This window comes from Bos taurus, chromosome 25 (genome assembly GCF_002263795.3).
Source record: "Bos taurus isolate L1 Dominette 01449 registration number 42190680 breed Hereford chromosome 25, ARS-UCD2.0, whole genome shotgun sequence".
In the NCBI taxonomy this organism is placed as follows: domain Eukaryota; kingdom Metazoa; phylum Chordata; class Mammalia; order Artiodactyla; family Bovidae; genus Bos; species Bos taurus.
The window spans coordinates 2,695,156-2,712,566 of NC_037352.1; the positions used below are offsets into that span (position 1 = coordinate 2,695,156).

Sequence of the window (17,411 nt, forward strand, 5' to 3'; positions counted from 1 at the left end):
TACATTTTCTAAGCGATTTATTTATGAGGTCCAGCCACAGTTCATTAATCCAGGTACAAAAGTGATTTGTAGTGATCTAGTCTGCTTGTTTTTCTTCAGGTTTCCTAAGTCCTCAAGACAGGGGAAGGTAGAATGAAGGAACACATCCTTGCCAAGGGTCCTGAGGGAAAATGAGGATGGGCTCTGTCTCAGGAGCATCTTAGGTGCTAATTCTTAAGGATTTATTAAGCAACAGCTGTGTACTCTGAAAGCCTTGTATCATCTGTATGTGTGTTCTCTTTACCCTTACCACTATTTGTGACCTACTTCTGCTTCTGTTCCATAAACTCCTTGGGCACGGGGACTGTTTTTTTATTGATTATATTCCCCACAGCACTGGAACCCAGTAATGACTGTCTAGTGTATGGATTCAAGATTCAAAGCCAGGAGCCTGAAGGGAGATGCAAAGTGTCCGGTATTCAGGGAGGCCGTGGCCACCCCCACTGGACAGATGGTCAGAGGATCCATGTTCTTCTCTCCATCATGTGTCCTGGGGCTGAGGATAGGTTGAAGGGGCCCAGGGGGAAAGTAGCCAGTGGCTGTGAGGGATGTGGGATTTGGCTGTCACATTGTAAAAGGAGATGTCCCCATCTTGTAGTCGACGGAGATGCCCCCATGCCAGCAGGGCTCCCCCATCTGGATCTGGAGAAGGGTGCATGCCTGGCATTCAGTTTACTGCCTCATTGTTTCTACCAAATGCCCATTCTCTGGTGACAGAGTCATGTTCTCCTTGCTGCTCGTGCCTGCGTTGCAGACACCCAGGACCCACCCTGGCTTGTCTCCCACCTTCACTTCTCAGTCATGGTGGCTAGAGAGCAGGCTCAGAGAGCCCAGCACCACGAATCAGCTATAGAATTTTCCTGGACTAGCAGGTAGATGGTCGCACTTTTTTTCCCCAAGGCTCTCTTCACATCATCAGAGAAGATGAAAGATGAGGTTGGAGTGGACAGTTTCTGCTTCCAGAATCACATTAACTGCAGAGAGAACAGAATTCCTGACTTCAGGTCCATGGACAACATCCCCACAGGGTTTTCCCCACATCCAGGAAACGTGGACAGGGTCCTTCTTCAGGAACGCACTGGGGGACCGAGCAGGGACCCAGCAGGCCAAGGCTACTCGCCTCAGGGTGCCTGACCACCAATCAGTTCTGCAACTACAGAGAAAAAGGAGATACGGGCAATGCTGAGCATCCCCAGTCAGAGGGACTACATCTGCCCCAATCCCCACAACAAGGAAAGACAAGGACCCCTCCTCCCTGCTCAGGACCTGCCTGGCTTCCTCTGACTTCATAGGCTGCCATTCCTCCCTGGCACCCAAGCCGGCCTTGGATATTCTGTGGTCTGGCAGTGACCCTGGCTCAGAGACTATGAGAACTTGTCATGACTTTTCTCCCACCTTTGTTATAGGTTTTTTTTTTTTTTTTTTTAATCTTCTAAATAATGCCTAGAAATCAACAGCACAAGGGACCCCTGGCCAACACAAACTACCACCACCATACTCACCATTGAACGTTTCCACTTCTGAGCGCAGGGTCTCTAAAAGGAGAGAAGGAGTTTGAGTTAGGTTCCCCAGATGGGGACAGATCTGGGACAGGCTGAAGGCAGAGTCAGAAAGGACAAGGAAGATAGAAAAGGGACGCCAGGGGGTCCGGGCTACATGGCTCTTGAAGGCAGGTGAGGGGGCGCCTCCCATTCTCCTGCAAGCCCACCTACCCAAGAAGTGCTTCACGCGCTTCTCCACAAACTCTGATTTCTGGTAGAGCAGGTGGATCTTCTCTTTCACCTCTGGTGGTGTGGCCCACAGCTCAGGGACAGTCACCATCTTGGCCCTAGAGGCAAAAAGACCATTGGCAAAAGAGGGCTGGAGCATGGGGGTGGCCCAAGGTCTCATGAACTGGAAGGGAGGTGCAGCTTCCACCAGGCACACCCAGCCCAGACCCACTTCAAAAAGAAAGCTTCCTTCCTGGGCTTCAAGTTCTAAACACTGGTCCTCAACACTGGCCAGGGGGTGGGCTCTCCAGGGGAGTTTTAAAAACCACAGACACCAGGGGACTTTCCTGGCAATCCAGTGGTTAACACTCCGAGCTTCCAGTGGAGAGGGTGAGGCTTGATCCCTGGTTGGGGAACTAAGGCCCTGCATGCCGCAGAGCAATTAAACTCACACAAGGAATACCCAGCGCAGCCAAAATTTAAAAAGGAATAGGGGATTTCCCTGGTGATTCACTTGTTAAGACTCCACTGCAGGGGCCACAAGTTTGACTCCTGATTGGGAAACTAAGATCCAAGATGCAGCCCAGCCATAAAATAAATGTAAAAAAATAAAAGGAATGGAATTCTGGCACATTCTACAACATGAATGAACCTTGAAGATACGCTAAGTGAGATAAACACAAAAACATAAATATTGCATAATTCCACTTATATGATGTAGCTAGAATAGTGGAATACATAAAGACAGTAAAATGGTGGTTGCCAGGGGTTGGGGGAGGGGAGATTGGGAAGTTGTATAATAGTACGGAGTTTCTGTTTGGGAAGATGAGAGAGTTCTAGGGTTGGATCATGGTGATGTTCAGTACTGTGATGTACGATGATATGAAGGTACTCACTGAACTGTACATTTTTAAATGCTTAAAATGGCAAATTTTGTGTTACATGTATTTCACCACCAAAAAAAATTCTTCAAAAAAATGGATGCTTGGGTCATACTCCTGAAGATTCAGATTTAATTTGTCAGCCAGGGCCTGAATGTCAAGATCTTGTAATGTTCCCTTGAGTGATTGTAGGTTCCAGCCTCCTTCCCCTTCCCTTCCTCCTCTCCCTTCCCCATCTCTTCCCCTTCTCTTGCCCACCCCCTCCACCGCTGCCTGCTGGGCTTAGAAGATCCACTTCTGGAAAGTGCCTCTCTCCCTGTGCCTGCAAGCAGGCAGTCCTGCAGGAACAGTTTTCACAAGGTGAATTGCACAGGACACGGGCTGTTCGGGGAGGTTTCCTAGGAAGCCACCACCATGCGACAGGCATGTTCATTGGGTTCCATCTTCAATCCCACACTCCCCTCCTGATTATGCTCCCATTCTGCCTACACAAATCCAGAAAGGCCTTTGGAAACTGCAGGAGATGGGAGGAGGCACATCCCCAGGGTTGGGAGCATCTCCTCCTAGGGCTGCCTCTCCAGATGCTGCCTGCAGGACCCCCCCCCCCCAAGGGATCATCAGGGGACCTCTTGGTACCTGTGCAAGGTGACTCCAATGTCCTAGGAGAGAAAAGAGGGAAGTTCTCCATCACCAGTGTTGTAAGGGCTGTGCTCACTCCTGTTCTCCCTGCCTCAGAGTATCAGCAAAAACAGGGCCCCTCTCCCCAGTTCTAATCACCAAGGTGGCAACTCAGCTGGGGCCTGCCCACAACCGTACCCAAAGTCTGCTGACACCTGGGAGATGCCGGGGGATCCCCTAGATTCTAGGCCACCATGGGTTCCTGAAAATGCATTGCAGGGGCCTGGGCACAAGAGGCATTATGGGTCAGCAAGGACAAGTCCCACCCCAGCCCCAAGGGCCTCACCACTGGGTTGGGGAGAGCTGATGGCAGTATTGGGAGCCCCTGTCATCCTACTGGGCACAACAGACAGAGGAAGGCCAGGCTCAGCCGCACTCACCTTCATAAGCTCCCACTCTGGCTGGCACTGCTTGGCCTCCAGCTCCCCAATCAGCTTGTCGAGAAGGGCGATGTCCCTCGTCCTTTGGGTGCCATATGTCTCCCTAACCTGGCCGATGGTCTGGCCCAACTCCTCTAACCAGGCCACAAAGAGCCGCTCCTGCTGCTCTAAAAATTGGCACAGCTGCTCCAACTGGTACTGGATTCTCTGCTTTTGGGTTTCAGCTTGTTTCTGGGGAACAGAAGTCAGGGAGGTGTAAGGGTCTGTGTGCTCAGGGAATACCCAGAAGGCCACCTTCCAAAGGGAGAGTCTTCTGTCCTCCCCCTGAATGGGGGCAAGTCAGTCCATCTATTTGGATGCAAGTGAACTTGACTTCCAGTACTCTTGCACACTGGCCACCCATGACTTTCTCATCACTAGAAAGTTGCAATGGACAGGTGAAGTTGCTCTAGGATAACTTTCTTTCATCCAAGGAGGGAGAGGACCCTTCACATAGACTGTATAGAAGAAACCTCATTTTTGGATCAAAAGGACAGGACTAAATCTCTTAAGTTCTTTTGAACCAAAAATGTCTCTGCACCTTTTGTTGTTAATTTTTAATATGGGCACATTCATTGATTAGCTAAACTGCTAGACACAGCAAAGACTGCTAGTGGGTAGAACTCTGGTGTAAATTCCAGACAGCCCAGGACCTCCCAGGACGCTTTGTGGATGTTTGCCTGGCCCCTGTTCCCCTGCCACCTGTGGTCTCCTAGTTGACATATGATAGTGGTTTCGACACTGCCTGGTATTTTTCTGTAATTAAGGAGTAAGACTATGAACTCGATGCGTGCAGAACCACACACCTTCCACGTTACAGTCAGCAGCCTTTGCTGAATCACATGCTGGGTTTCGAATGTGGAAGAGTGTTCTCCCAGTCTTTACAGCACAGCACCACAGACACACACCTGTGCCTCTGGTCCGCACAAGTCACTTTCCCCATCACTCACTGTCTGAGTCTAGACTATCAACAACAAAACCAAGACTGGGTTGTGGCATTTGCTGTTTCTGTGGCATAGATGGGCTTCTCTGGTGGCTCAGACGGTAAAGAATCTGCAGTGCGGGAGACCTGGGTTTGTTCCCTGGATTAGGAAGATCCCCTGGAGGAGGGCATGGCAACCCACTCCAGTATTCTTGCCTGGAGAATCCCCATGGATAGAGGAGCCTGGTGGGTTACAGTCCATGGGGTTGCAAAGAGTCAGACACGACTGAGCAACTAAGCACTAAACATGTGGGCATAGATATTCCCACATGTGTCTAACTTGAGACATGTGGTGAGTCTCAAGCTTCCAATGTGATGTTCCTAAACATGGAATCTGGGACACCTTTTGTGGTTGATGGCAGTAATGTGGACTTTTTTTTTTTTAAAGAGGACGGGTCAACCGTCCTATTCAATGGTCTATATTCTAAAATTCTCTGATAGTTTTGCTCATGATTAAATTCAGGAGAAACATGGGGTAGGGGGTGAGGGTGCCATAGACCTAATGCCATGCTCTTTCTAGCCCATCCCATTGGGAGGCAAAGACTATCCAGTTTGCCATCATCAGTATAGGGATTCTATGGTTGGTAACTGGTTAAGGAGGGGTCTACCGGTCACTACTGTAAATATATATTATTTCCTTTATAATTACTAAGTAATTTGGGGAGTGGTAGTTTGAGAGTATATAAGTATGCTGTTCTCTGCTGGTTTTTTCCTAAAAAATTTAGCTTCTGTTGCTGATCCCTGTTGGTGCCAACTGTATAGTGGAAATCTTCTAATTCAATTATTCTTCTTCTGTACTTGTTTTAGCTGGCTTTCTGCTGTAAAAAGGAGGTTTCCTACCCTCTTTTCTATGATTAAAAAAATTTTTTTTTTATTATTTGAAAAAGGAGGAGGAGGTGAAGGCCTGAAAACAGCATTTCCTTTTCATAAGGGCCCATGTCACTGCGTCTGAAGGGAAGGCTGGACACTTTTCTTTCCCTGAGCAGCCCAGGCTCCTGCCTCAGCGTCCTCCACTCCACCAGGAGCACCCCTGACCTCTGCTCCACCCACAAGTTCAAGCCACCTGGGGTTATAGGAAAGGGTTTTCATTTGACTACCATTCAGCTGGCTCAGAGGTTAAAGCGTCTGCCTGGAATGTGGGAGACCTGGGTTCAATCCCTGGGTCAGGAAGATCCCCTGGAGAAGGAAATGGTAACCCACTCCAGTATTCTTGCCTGGAGAATCCCATGGACAGATAAGCCTGGTAGGCTACAGTCCATGGGGTTGCAAAGAGTCAGACACAACTGAGCAACTTCACTTTCTTTCTTTCTTTCAGCAGTTTCCCAAAAGTCAGACACCTGGACATCTGCCACCCCCCCTCCTTCTCATCCTGCCCTTTGTTTTCTTTGCCTGTTTCTCACTGCCGTGTGGTGGGTCCTGACAAGTTTGGAATTCAGGGAGATGAAATCCAACCAACAGAAATGCATCAGACAAATCAAGGCTCTGTGGGTTAGTTAGGCACCTCCGCACGAAGGCAAAACAGAAGCAACTAAAGCATCCAAGAGTCTGGACGACACCTTAACAGGAAGGCTACTAAGTGGTACTTACTGGAATCTGCAGTGTTACAGAACCACAGTTTTAAAAGACAATGTCCACTTTAACCATATATTTTAAAAATAAATATGGCTTTTGTAAAAAAAAAAGATAACAGCAATTATGAAAACAACATGGAGCAGTATTTAAAGTAGAAAGTCTCTCCTCCCCTTTCCTCAATCTCATTCCTCACTTACAGCATCCGTTTCTCTAAACCATTTTGTGGTGAGTCTAAGAAAGTGTGACCGGGTCCTGGGAGATGCCCCTTGCTGGAGGTGGACTCCATCCCCAGGGACAAGCTCATCTCTGGACACCTGTTATTCCCTGCCCCCCAGGAGCAGACGACTCTAAATATGTGATCAGCTATGTTTCCCTGTGAGCCAGTACAGGACTTGAGGGACCCCTGCTCACTCTGGGTTCCCTGCTTCCTTCTACAGGGGTGAACCCAGTCAATGACAGGCCACAGACCACCCCCAACCTTACCAGGGAGTTCACTGTTTTCTTATCGCCCTGAGATCTCTGCTCCTCTCCAGATTTTCTCAACTCCTTCAGATGGTCCAACTGCTTCTGAATTTGCTCCTGAAAAACACACAAACAAAAAACATTTGTTGAAGCTTAAACTTTGGCCCCTGCCATCTTTAGTTGGTGCCAACCCTAGATGGGAAAATTTGCTTCAGGGAATAAAGCTGGGGGTGCTGCAGCCAGGAGCATGGGGAGAGGTAACCAGAGGAAGAATGACCCCATCACACCAAAAGAAGCAGAGCCAAGAGGTGGTGAGGAAGATTTCTTGTAAGCACCTGGATTCAGCCAAATCTGAAGTTAGATTCCCATAGACCTCTGAGCTACGTGCAGCATCCCTCTTTGCTGGCTCTATTTGTATGTGTTTGCCATTTACAGCCCAAGAATGCTGGCTAATGCACCAGCTCCTAGCGTTTCAGGGAACCCCTCTGGTGTGTTCAGGTGCCCAGCAGAGAAGGGTCCCAATGCAGGAAGCCCTACCTTGTATTCCAGGGCAGCCTCCTCAATGGGGCGCACCCGGTGGCCCCGGTGCTCCTGGCTCAGCCGGCAGATAAGGCAAATGAGCTCCCCATGGTCCTCGCAGAAGAGCAGCTGTGCTTGCTTCATGTGACGCTTACACTGTGGCAGGCTCTTGGGGTTCAGACTGGCCATCTGCAGGCCCTCCTGCCACTCATGGCTTCCATGGCTCTTCCCCGGGAGCAAGTCCTGGCACCGGGGGCAGCTGGATGAGCGGCTGAGTGAGGCCTCAGGGTCCCTGGAAGCCGCAGAGCAGCTGCAGGAGATGTGCACACAGCTGCCACCAACCGGGTCTCCTTCCTGGGCACGGCAGAGAGGACACACAGCCTTGTCCTGCAGCCTCCCTGAGGACACAGCAATGGAAAAAGCTCCTGAGTGACAAACCCAAGATGCTACCAGGGGACGCTGCAAATCAGCGTGGTGAGAATCTGTGCCTGGGATGTGAATATTCTCCGTTAGACTGAGGCCTTTTCCTAGCTTGTCCTCCCCAACTTCCCTCCAGTGAGAACACTCGGACTGAGGGCTAAGGCCTGGATCTCATGCCAGTCCTGAAACTTGGAGTTGTCAGGCATTTATCCTAAAGAAAGGCGTTTTGCTATAAATTCTATGCCTTCCTCCTGCACATACACTGACACAGGTGGTATAAAGATGGGAAGACATTCTGCTGGTGTTGGCTTTACCACATACCACCACTGAGAGGGTGCATAACTTGAGTTCCCAGGGGATGGTTACTCGCTAATGGTTGAACCCAGAGACCCTAGCAGAACCCCTGGCACCTGGTAAACATTTGGGACGTGTGTTGAATGAAGGAATGAATGAGCCACTGCTCACATTGTAATTCAGAAAACATGATGTGAAAGTACAGCCGTAACTTTACAAGGCTGAAGGGTGTAACCCACCGTGATGACCTACAGCTGTGACCAGCTCTGCTCCAAGACCAGCACAGCTTCATAAAACAGAAATAATAGGAGACACAAGAGGAAATAGAAACACACTTAATCCGCGAGTCCCCTCCCACCACCTCCTCTCTCAGGGTCCCAGGAACTCGTATGTGTAAGTGAGACTGCGAGCTCCCCAGTGACAGTTTCCCTCTTCCCTTATGATGACATTGTTTGTGGTCCATATTACTGCTTCCTCACCCCTGCTCCCCCAAACTACATTTCCCAGCCTCCCTAGCAGTTAGGTGTGGTCATGTGACTCCAGACACACCTCATTTCATTGCACTTCCCTTTATTGGGACACTTCATTTTTTACAAAATAAAGGTTTGCGACATCCCTGTGCTACCAGATGATGGTGAACATTCTTTATCAATAAAGTATTTTTAAATTAAGGTGTGGATGTTCCCTGGTGGTCTGGTGGTTAGATTCAACCCTTTCACTGCCATGGCCCAGGTTCAGTCCCTGGTGGAGGAATGGAGATCACACAGCCATGCAGTGAGGACAAAAATAAAAGGTATATACATTGTTTTTTTAGACATAATTGTACACTTAATACAGACTACAATATAGTGTAGACATATGTACTGGAAAACCAAAACTTTGCTGTGACTGGCTTACTGCAATATTTGCATTATTGCAGTGGTCTGGAACAAAACCCACTTTATTGCTGAGGTATGTCTGTACATTCTGGCCAAGAAGCTGTAAACAGAGGCATCATGGGCAGCATCTAGAAACTTCCAAAAACCTTCCCTAAGTGATACCATTCTCCTTTGTCCCTCCATCCTGTTGCCTGGAATGAGGATGCTACCATCTGAGACCATGAGCTTCAAACTCTGTGGAGCAGAAAAGCAGCAGGAGCTGGGGTTCCTAGCCAGAGGGTACCACATTCATCCCAGACTATGTGTAATTTTTGTGAAAGGGGAACAAATGTCTATCTTGTTTCAGTTCTGTTACTTTGGTGTTTCTGTCATTCACAACCCATCATCCTAAGTTCTGCCTCTAGTAAAAGAGACCTACAATTTTGGCCACCAGCTTCCTCTCTGCTCAGAGAGACAGACTGGCAGAATCTCAGCCCCTTGACATACTGCCATGGAGTACTGTAAGGTGATATTTACCTAGTCTTTCCCAGATGATCAACCTGAGGTTCAGAAGCCCTTGGGGATTCTAAAGAAGTGTCTAAGAGCTAACTAGCTGAAATGTATTCAACATTGCAACATTTTGTGAAGATGTGCAGATATGCCTTTTTTCAGGATTCAGAACCTACAATCAGATTTTCAAAGGATTGAGGCCCTCAAGGTGGACTCAAGGGTCCAGTGAAATGGTTAGAGTAGAGATAAAAGCAGGCTTGTGCATCTTCCCAGGTGGTGCAGTGGCAAGGAATCTGTCTGCCAGTGCAGGAAACACAGACACAAGTTTGATCCCTGGGTTGGGAAGATGCCCTAGAGTAGGAAATGGCAACCCACTCCAGTATCCTTGTCTATGAAATTCCATGGACAGAGGAGCCTGGCGAGCTACAGTCCACAGGGTCACAAAGAGTCAACTGTGCACACACACGGGAAAACCTGCACCAGTCATCATTCCTAAGGATACCAGGTCTTCTGGACCCTGAGGTCCTTTCTTACCTGAAGATGGAGAGACTTCTGGATCTGAAGGCTCATGGGGCACGCTGGAGGCCTTCGGAGCCCCAGTTCCACTCCTCTCTGAAGGAGCTGTGGGTTCTAGATGCTCCCCAATCATCATCTTTCCAGCCAGTGGTACACTTAAAGGTGTATTCCTGAGTGCTGTCCCCTCCAGGGTCGTGGCATGCCCTGGATTCCTGAAGCCTTTCTCCAGAGTCACGGTCGGTCCTGTTTTCAGAGTGGCCACTTCGCTGGCAGTGGTTGCTGAGCTTGGATTCTCAGTGTTCATTTTCTCCTGAAGCAGAAGAATTTCTGGATTGAGGGGTCCTGTCTCTTCTGGAGAAATGGTAAGTTCAAGACTTTTGGGTCGCTTCTTTCCTGAAGGTAAATATACTTCCGATATCTTTGTTTCTTTCCTTCCTGGGGACCCAGCCAACGACCCGCTGGTGAGTCCCTGGAGCCTTCCTGCAGAGCTGGCGTTCCTCCGCAGCCTGACGCTCGGACAGCTCCCTTTCTCCTTCTCTCGCGGCACCTTGGTGAGGAAGGGGCTTCTCTTGGAAGACAGAGTCGTGTTCTTGGCCCCCAGCTTGCTCTGCACCTCCAGGCCCTCAGAGCCTTTCTGATCTCGTTGTTTGCCCAGAGGCTTCTTCTGGGGCCCCCTGCCAGCCTCAGGCTGGCTGGAGGGTGGGGAGCCAGCCCCAGGCTGGCTGGAGGGTGGGCAGCCAGCCCCATCAGCACTTTGTCGCTGCTTGTCACCTTCCAGACCATCTGGGGTCTTTAGGCTCTTGGGCTTCATCTCCCCAGAGGAACCCGACATTGCTGAGCTGTCTGTGTCACTTTCTTGTATCCGACACTCTGAAAAGACAATGAGATGAAAAGGCATGGGAATGCCCGGTGCTCACAGTCAAGATTTGGGGAAAGGGAGAGAAGAGAGAACCCCCTCAGAAATTAGGGAAGTTCAGGACATTCTAGACAATGGCAGTCAATTAGCATTTAATAAGATCATATTCATTATCTGCTGTCTTATTTCTGAAGTAGTACTTTTCAAACTTTTTTAGGCAGGAGTTGTTTCCAACATAAGGTCTTACATAGAATAGTTTATTGGTATACAGTAATTGGTATACATTTGTGTGTGATTTACAGATCTACAAAACTCAGTTATCAGTCAATAAAGATAGGCGCAAAAGTTTGAAATCAAGGGTCATGAGGAACAGGATGGAGAACACGTGTACACCTGTGGCGGATTCATGTTGATGTATGGCAAAACCAATACAATATTGTAAAGTAATTAGCCTCCAATTAAATAAATTCATATTAAAAAAAAAACTTTAGAAGCTAATATTTTGCTGTAAATTTGGTTTCATGAAATGAATAAAATCCTAACTTATTCAGTTCAGTGTAAACAGTTTAAAAAACAAGTTTGCCTGGAAATGTCAGGGCAATATTTAATTAAACATAAATGACAGAAAGGGCTGAATTTCAACGTCTCCATAAAAAGGAGTTCAAGTATAGTATGAACTATCACACTGATGGCCTCCAGTATTTTAAAATTTGGTTAATGGCACATTTTAATATGAATTTGTTAGTTTTGTAAGTTAAACAATTCATAAATTTTGAATCAAGTACTTGCCAACTTTCTAAAGAATCCCTGAAATGTCTTCCTGGGATACAATTTGAAAACCACTACTAAAGAAAATAACCTATAATTAGCACCTTAATTTTTGGTTTGAAAAAGTCCATAGTAAAATTAAGATTGCTTAAACACTTTGTTGTTGGCTTTCCAGGAAAACATATTTTACAAAAACTGCCTCAGGAACTGGTGAAAAACCCTGAAGAGGCTCATAACCAAGTTTTAAAATAAAAAAAAAATTAAAAATTATCCTCATTAAATTATACCAGGTTCAGATTACAGTCTAGCTTTATCACTCTTTCAAAGAGCAGAGAAATTTTGTTATGTAAACTGCTCTACCTCACAGAAGGACATGAAAAGCATTCCTGATATATTCTTAAAATCTAGATATAGAAGAAAATTTCAGACATCGAAGAATAGTTTTTTTAAACTGGTCCCAGAGTAGCGCCCCTGCCCCCACCAAATCTCAAAAAAAAAAAAAAAAAAGACTCTCGAAAAGCAGAAATCCAATAGACCACATTCTTTGATCACAGTGTAATAAAATCAGAAAGTGACAGCAAAGGGGTAGAAGAAGAAGGAAGGAAAAGAGGAAAGAAAGAAAAGATGAAAGAGAAATAAGGAGGGAAAGAAAGAAAAGGAAGGAAGGAGAAAGCCCTTTTGAGAATTTTAGAATACTTTTGTGACATGTGTTAGAGGAGAACTCAAAACTGAAAAGAGATAACAATGTTACCCATCAACCCAGTTGATAGGAGTGGTTAGTTTCTTGCTCAACCGAAGATACTCGTCTGTAGGTGTTAATGTCAAATGAAGTGAAGGACTCTACCAGCAGGCATCCAGCCCCTGCCTCTCCTGATCTGGCCCCATAATCAGAACCTCAACCTCCTGGGTTTGTTTGTTTTTTTAAAGCCACTGGGAGCTTTAGCTTTGCTCCAGCTGCAAAGACCAGAGAAGGGGACAGAACTTGATCAGCTGAAGAAGTCACAGGAGTTGTCGCAGACCTGGGACTCCGGACCCCCAAGTCAGTATGCACTGGCCTGAACACAAGTTCCCTCTTGTACCTTCCACCCAACTCCACGAACAGCCAGCAGTTGCACTGAAAGAGGAGGGCGCTTGGGGCCGCTTACCTGGGCTGATCACCTGGTGAAGCTCCTCTGCCAGGAGGTGCTGGTTGATGGCCCTCAGGACCTGCAGGGTTAGCTGCACGGCATACTCCTCCCCATAGTGATTGACCATCAGAGAGGCCAGCTTCACTGGCTCGGCTGTCTGCAGTTGGCCCCGGGGGATCCGGAGGTGCTCCTTCTCCAGGCTGGTGTTCTGCAGCTTGAACTTGAACTTCTCGAAGTCATAGGGCAAAAGCTCTTCCAGGGAGTAGAGTAGATGGTCACTCCGGGTCCTGACCATGGTGGTGACCAGAAGAGACTGGAGGCAGTCGTCCTGCTTCTGAGGGAAGAAACTACTGTCTGTCCTGGTGCCCAGAGAGTGAAAAGATGCAGCTTGTGAAATAACGGAAAAGGCACAGGAAGTGCTCTGTGTTTTGGTGGGGAACCAAGACTAAGGCTGTTAGTGTGTCATTGCTGGCTTGCATCCTCTTCTTCAAAGAATCAGAGGTTTTTCCAGGTGGGAGGGCTCAATGCCTTGTCAGACACATGGTGGTCCTGCACGCCAGCTGTCACTGACCCAGGCTGGACTTCGGAGTGGTGGGTTAGTCTTTGAGGGAGGGTCTGGGATTGGATTCCAGATTCTTGATCTTTGGAAGCCTATCAGATGCTTCCCTCCTTCCTCCCAGGAAGGTGGGAGTGGGAGTGGGGAACAGAGTCCCTGGTCCCATGCTGGAGAGAATCACAATGAGGGTCAGTCCCTCTGGTCAGCTTCTCTCCTCCAGACTCTTGGGGTTTTATTAACCCTCTGGAGCCAATGGTAGGAGGATGAGGAGCAGCAGATACAGCCCTGCAACTCTGCCCTTCCCTGTCAGAGGAGACAGGCGAGGTCTGGAGGCATGCCAAGAGAAAAGCCCTAGGATCACTCCTGTGGAAGTAGTTCCAGTTGTCTGGTTCTTCCAGCAACATAAAGGCCTAGGAATGCCACGCCTGGGACCACCACCGTGACTCATTTGTCCCAGAGTTGACTCTGCCATGACTTCCTAGGAGCAGAGCCCGGAGGGAGGGCGTCATACACGTACGGTTACTGAACACATGTTCTGGGCCAGGATGCTGGAGAAACAAGGGTGAAAAGGTGTCCTTAGGGCTCACAGCCCAGTGTGGGGCCCCAGCCATGGCTCCGAAGCTAATGGAGGTGGTGTGGGCGGAGTGACTTCTTCCTCTCTTAACTGCTCTCTCTCTGCTACAGTGATTTTTATCCTCAATTTTGTTTCTGAAAAATTTCAAATCCACAGAAAAGTTAAGAGCATAGTACAACGAACACGTATATGCTCTCAACCCCTGTTCATCAGTTGTTTACATATTATGTTTGGTGATTCTCTCCCTCTCATACACCCGTGCACACTTCTGTTTTTTCTTTTTTGAAGCATTTAGGAATAAGTTGAAAACATATCAGGTATCATTCCAAATACCCTAACCATCCTAAATATTAAGAACAAGAATATGAGGATAATTACTTATGTATTTATTTATGGCCACGCCTCTGGGCTTGCGGAATGGAATCTTAATTCCCCGGCCAGAGACTGAACCTGGGCCACAGCGGTAAAAGCACCAAGTCCCAACCACTGGACCGCCAGGGAATTCCCAAGGATATTGTTTTTTTTCCCAAGGATATTATTTTAAATAATCACAATACTGTTATCACACTCAGGGAATCTAATATTGTTAACAATACTACAATCCGTCTGTAATCAAATGCCCCAGTTATCCTGATAATGTCTTTGATAGCTCATTAAAAAAATTTTTTTTTCCTAACTAGAATCCAGTCAGAGATCATGCATTGCTTTTAGTTGTCATATCATTGTAGTCTCCTTTCATCTAGAACACTTTCACATCCCCCCATCTTTTATTTTTTAAATTTTTATTATTAATATTTTTTTTTTTGGCCTTGCTGTGCAGCATGTGGGATCTTAGCTCACCAACCAGGGATCAGACCTGTGCCTCCTGCACTGGGAACAGAGTCTTAATCACTGAACCACCAGGGAATTTTCTCCTCTCACTTTTTAAAATTAATTAACTTGTTTATTTTTGGCTGTGCTGGGTCCTTATTGCTGAGTGTGGGCTTTTATCTAGCTGCGGAGAACAGGGGCTACTCTCTGGTTATGGCACAGGTTTCTCATCGCAGCGGCTTCTCTTGTTGCAGAGCATGGGCTCTAGGGTGCTCAGGCTTCAGTAGTTGCAGCACATGGGCTCAGTTGCTCCGAAGTACGTGGGATCTTCCCAGGCCAGGGATTGAATCTGTGACTCCTGAGTTGGCAAGTGGATTCTCATCCACTGAGCCACTAGGGAAACCCACCCCTCACCTTTTGAAATTCTTCCTTTGAAGACATTAATGTTTTTAAAAAAAAGTCTGTTCCAAGCACAATGTCCCTCAGTGTAGATTTGTGTGATTGTTTCCTCATTATTAGATTGAGGATATATCCTGTTTATCCTTGAGATCTCTCCATTGTAAAAGGTCATTTTCTTTCTTTGTTATTAACATGTAAACTGGCATGTGGAAGGGTCTTGTGCTCTCAGTCTTTCACCCCATGGTGTTAGCCTTCATTGATGATCCCTTCCTAAATCAGTTGCTAGAGTGGTGGTTGCAAAATGGTGGCATTTCTATCACTGAGTTGGCAAATAATGCCATATCCTGATTGAAACTTGCTGTCTTTGTCATGAAATGTTTGGCTTGCAGATATTTTTCCAAATGTTTTGTTGGTGATACAGTTACCCCTGAATGATGCTTACTCTGTGCCTTTTTTTTATACTCTGTGCTTTATACCCATTGTTCTCTAAAATCTGTGCAGCATCCCTTCAGAGCAGGATTCATTCAGGATTCACTACAGCTGGGATTAGTGGGTTAGAGACCTGCCCCAGAGTCAGGGTTCAAACTCACTCTATTAACCACTTTGTAATACTGTCTCCCTCCAATAACGATACTTTATTTTACTATTCATCATTAACCCTGGATGTCACCTTTACGGCTGACCAATGAGGCTCAAAATGGGCCATGCTGATCATTCCAGCAGGTCAGTGACAGCATTCTGATGTCTGGCTGAACAGACAGCCCTGAGTATGATCAACCTGGGATCAAGGCTTCCTTGAGTTTCAATTGGTTGAATTTATATTGATGGTCCATGTGCTTTGTATTTTACAGACTATTCAGTGTTTGGGATTTAACAACTGATAACATCCGGTTTTCTGGATCCTGGTGAGAAAATAAGACTCAAACCCAACATCTTCCCTTAAAAAAATGGATGAACTCAAATGCACCTTTATGGTGCAAATATCAGATGTGTGAAATTCTCAGGTTGGGCCAGAAGGGTTTTAACTGGGATTTTTCTGGGACCAGGACCTGCACAAGATTCTGGAAGGCAGTCTCCCACTGCTTCCACAGAAGTGATGAAATTGTGCAATGCCACAAAGCATCCTTCCGGTTCCTGGGAGCTCTGACGCTGATCTGACTGGCCAGGAAACTCCTCTAAGCTAAGACTAAGGTACCTATGACTAAACTTCGTAGGAAGTGGGACTTTCCACTCTACAGCAGGATGTTTTGCAATTTCAGTGACGCTTTTTGCAACAGGAGCAATTCTGAGGCAGAGAGGTATTGAAAGATAGTGCTTTGTTGCTGCTGAGGCTTTCCTAGGTCAAGAGAGGCTCACAATGCTTTCATTTTTTGCGGTTCCAGTTATTTTTTTCCTTTTTAATATTTATTTATTTGACCACCCCAGGTCCTAGTTGAGGCACGCAGGATCTTCGTTGCCAAGTGTGGGATCCCCAGTTGCGGCATGTAGGGTCTAGTTCCCTGACCAGGGTTCGAACTCAGGCACCCTGCATTGGGAGCTCAGAGTCCCAGCCACTGGACCACCAGGGAAGTCCCATCCAATGATATATTTTTAAAAATTTATTTATTTATTTATTTACTTTTGCTTGTGCTCAGTCTTTGGTGCTGCTCAGGCTTTTCTCTAGTTTCAAAGAGCGGGAGCTTGCTCACTAGTTGTGATGCGCCAACTTTTCAACACGGTGGCTTCTCTTGTCAGGGAGCACAGGCTCAAGGGCACCCAGGCATCAGTAGCTGCAGCACATGGACTCAGTATTTGCGGCTCCCAGGCTCTAGAGCACAGGCTCAATAGTTGTGGCACACGAGCTTAGTTGCTCTGCAGTATGTGGGAATCTTCCTGGATCAGGAATTGAACTCGTGTCTCCAGCATCGTCAGGCAGATTCTTTACCACTGAACCACTAGGGAAGTCCCCAGTGATTTTTTTTTTTTTAATGAAGAAATGTGAAAATAGCATTATAGTCTTCAGGATGCATTTTAGATGTTTGATTAACAAATGGAATGTTGATGAGCTCTTCTTTCTGTACATCTGTGACTATACGTGTGTGTGTGCTTATTTGGGGACATGGCAAATCTAGATCCAGTGGAACTGCTGCCAAGGGTCCAACCTGTGCTGTCAGCCCTGACACTCTGACTTTTTCTCCATTCCTGGTCATCAGGGGTATCACATTCGACAATATTCAAGTTTGCATCATTTGGGGCCTTTAAAATCAATATGTATTACCTTTATAATAAGAAAAAAGATAAGTTAAAAAAATCATTTCATAATTAGTTTAGCTTCAAAGCACATATCAATCCTGTCTCCCCAACCCTCATGATAAAAGAGGTTTATGACGTTGAATATAATTAAGTGAAAGTGTTAGTCACTCAGTCATGTCTGACTCTTTGTGACACCATGGACTGTGGCCCACCAGGCTCTTCTGTCCATGG

General features: G+C 46.9%; 2 protein-coding genes across 8 annotated transcripts in view; one reads left to right on the forward strand and one right to left on the reverse strand.

Moving 5' to 3' along the window:
• The window catches only part of ZNF263 (zinc finger protein 263), a 53,753-nt gene that overhangs the window by 4,665 nt on the left and 31,677 nt on the right, over positions 1-17,411 (forward strand). The window lies entirely within an intron of this gene.
• The window catches only part of MEFV (MEFV innate immunity regulator, pyrin), a 19,160-nt gene continuing 1,749 nt past the window's right edge, over positions 1-17,411 (reverse strand). The window contains exons 1-10 of one of the 5 annotated variants that reach the window (XM_059881670.1): positions 12,628-13,584; positions 9,877-10,728; positions 7,280-7,659; positions 6,764-6,859; positions 3,688-3,918; positions 3,266-3,288; positions 1,752-1,867; positions 1,542-1,574; positions 1,160-1,192; positions 1-1,013 (exon numbers count right to left, since the gene is read on the reverse strand). In XM_059881670.1, the coding sequence (XP_059737653.1) occupies positions 1,161-1,192; positions 1,542-1,574; positions 1,752-1,867; positions 3,266-3,288; positions 3,688-3,918; positions 6,764-6,859; positions 7,280-7,659; positions 9,877-10,728; positions 12,628-12,904 (2,040 nt within the window). In that variant the 5' untranslated portion in view covers positions 12,905-13,584 and the 3' untranslated portion in view covers positions 1-1,013; position 1,160. Of the gene's footprint in view, positions 1,193-1,541; positions 1,575-1,751; positions 1,868-3,265; positions 3,289-3,687; positions 3,919-6,763; positions 6,860-7,279; positions 7,660-9,876; positions 10,729-12,627; positions 13,874-17,411 lie in introns of those variants that run through there. The other 4 variants (XM_059881669.1, XM_015460281.3, XM_024985380.2 and 1 more) reach the window with 4 other exon arrangements.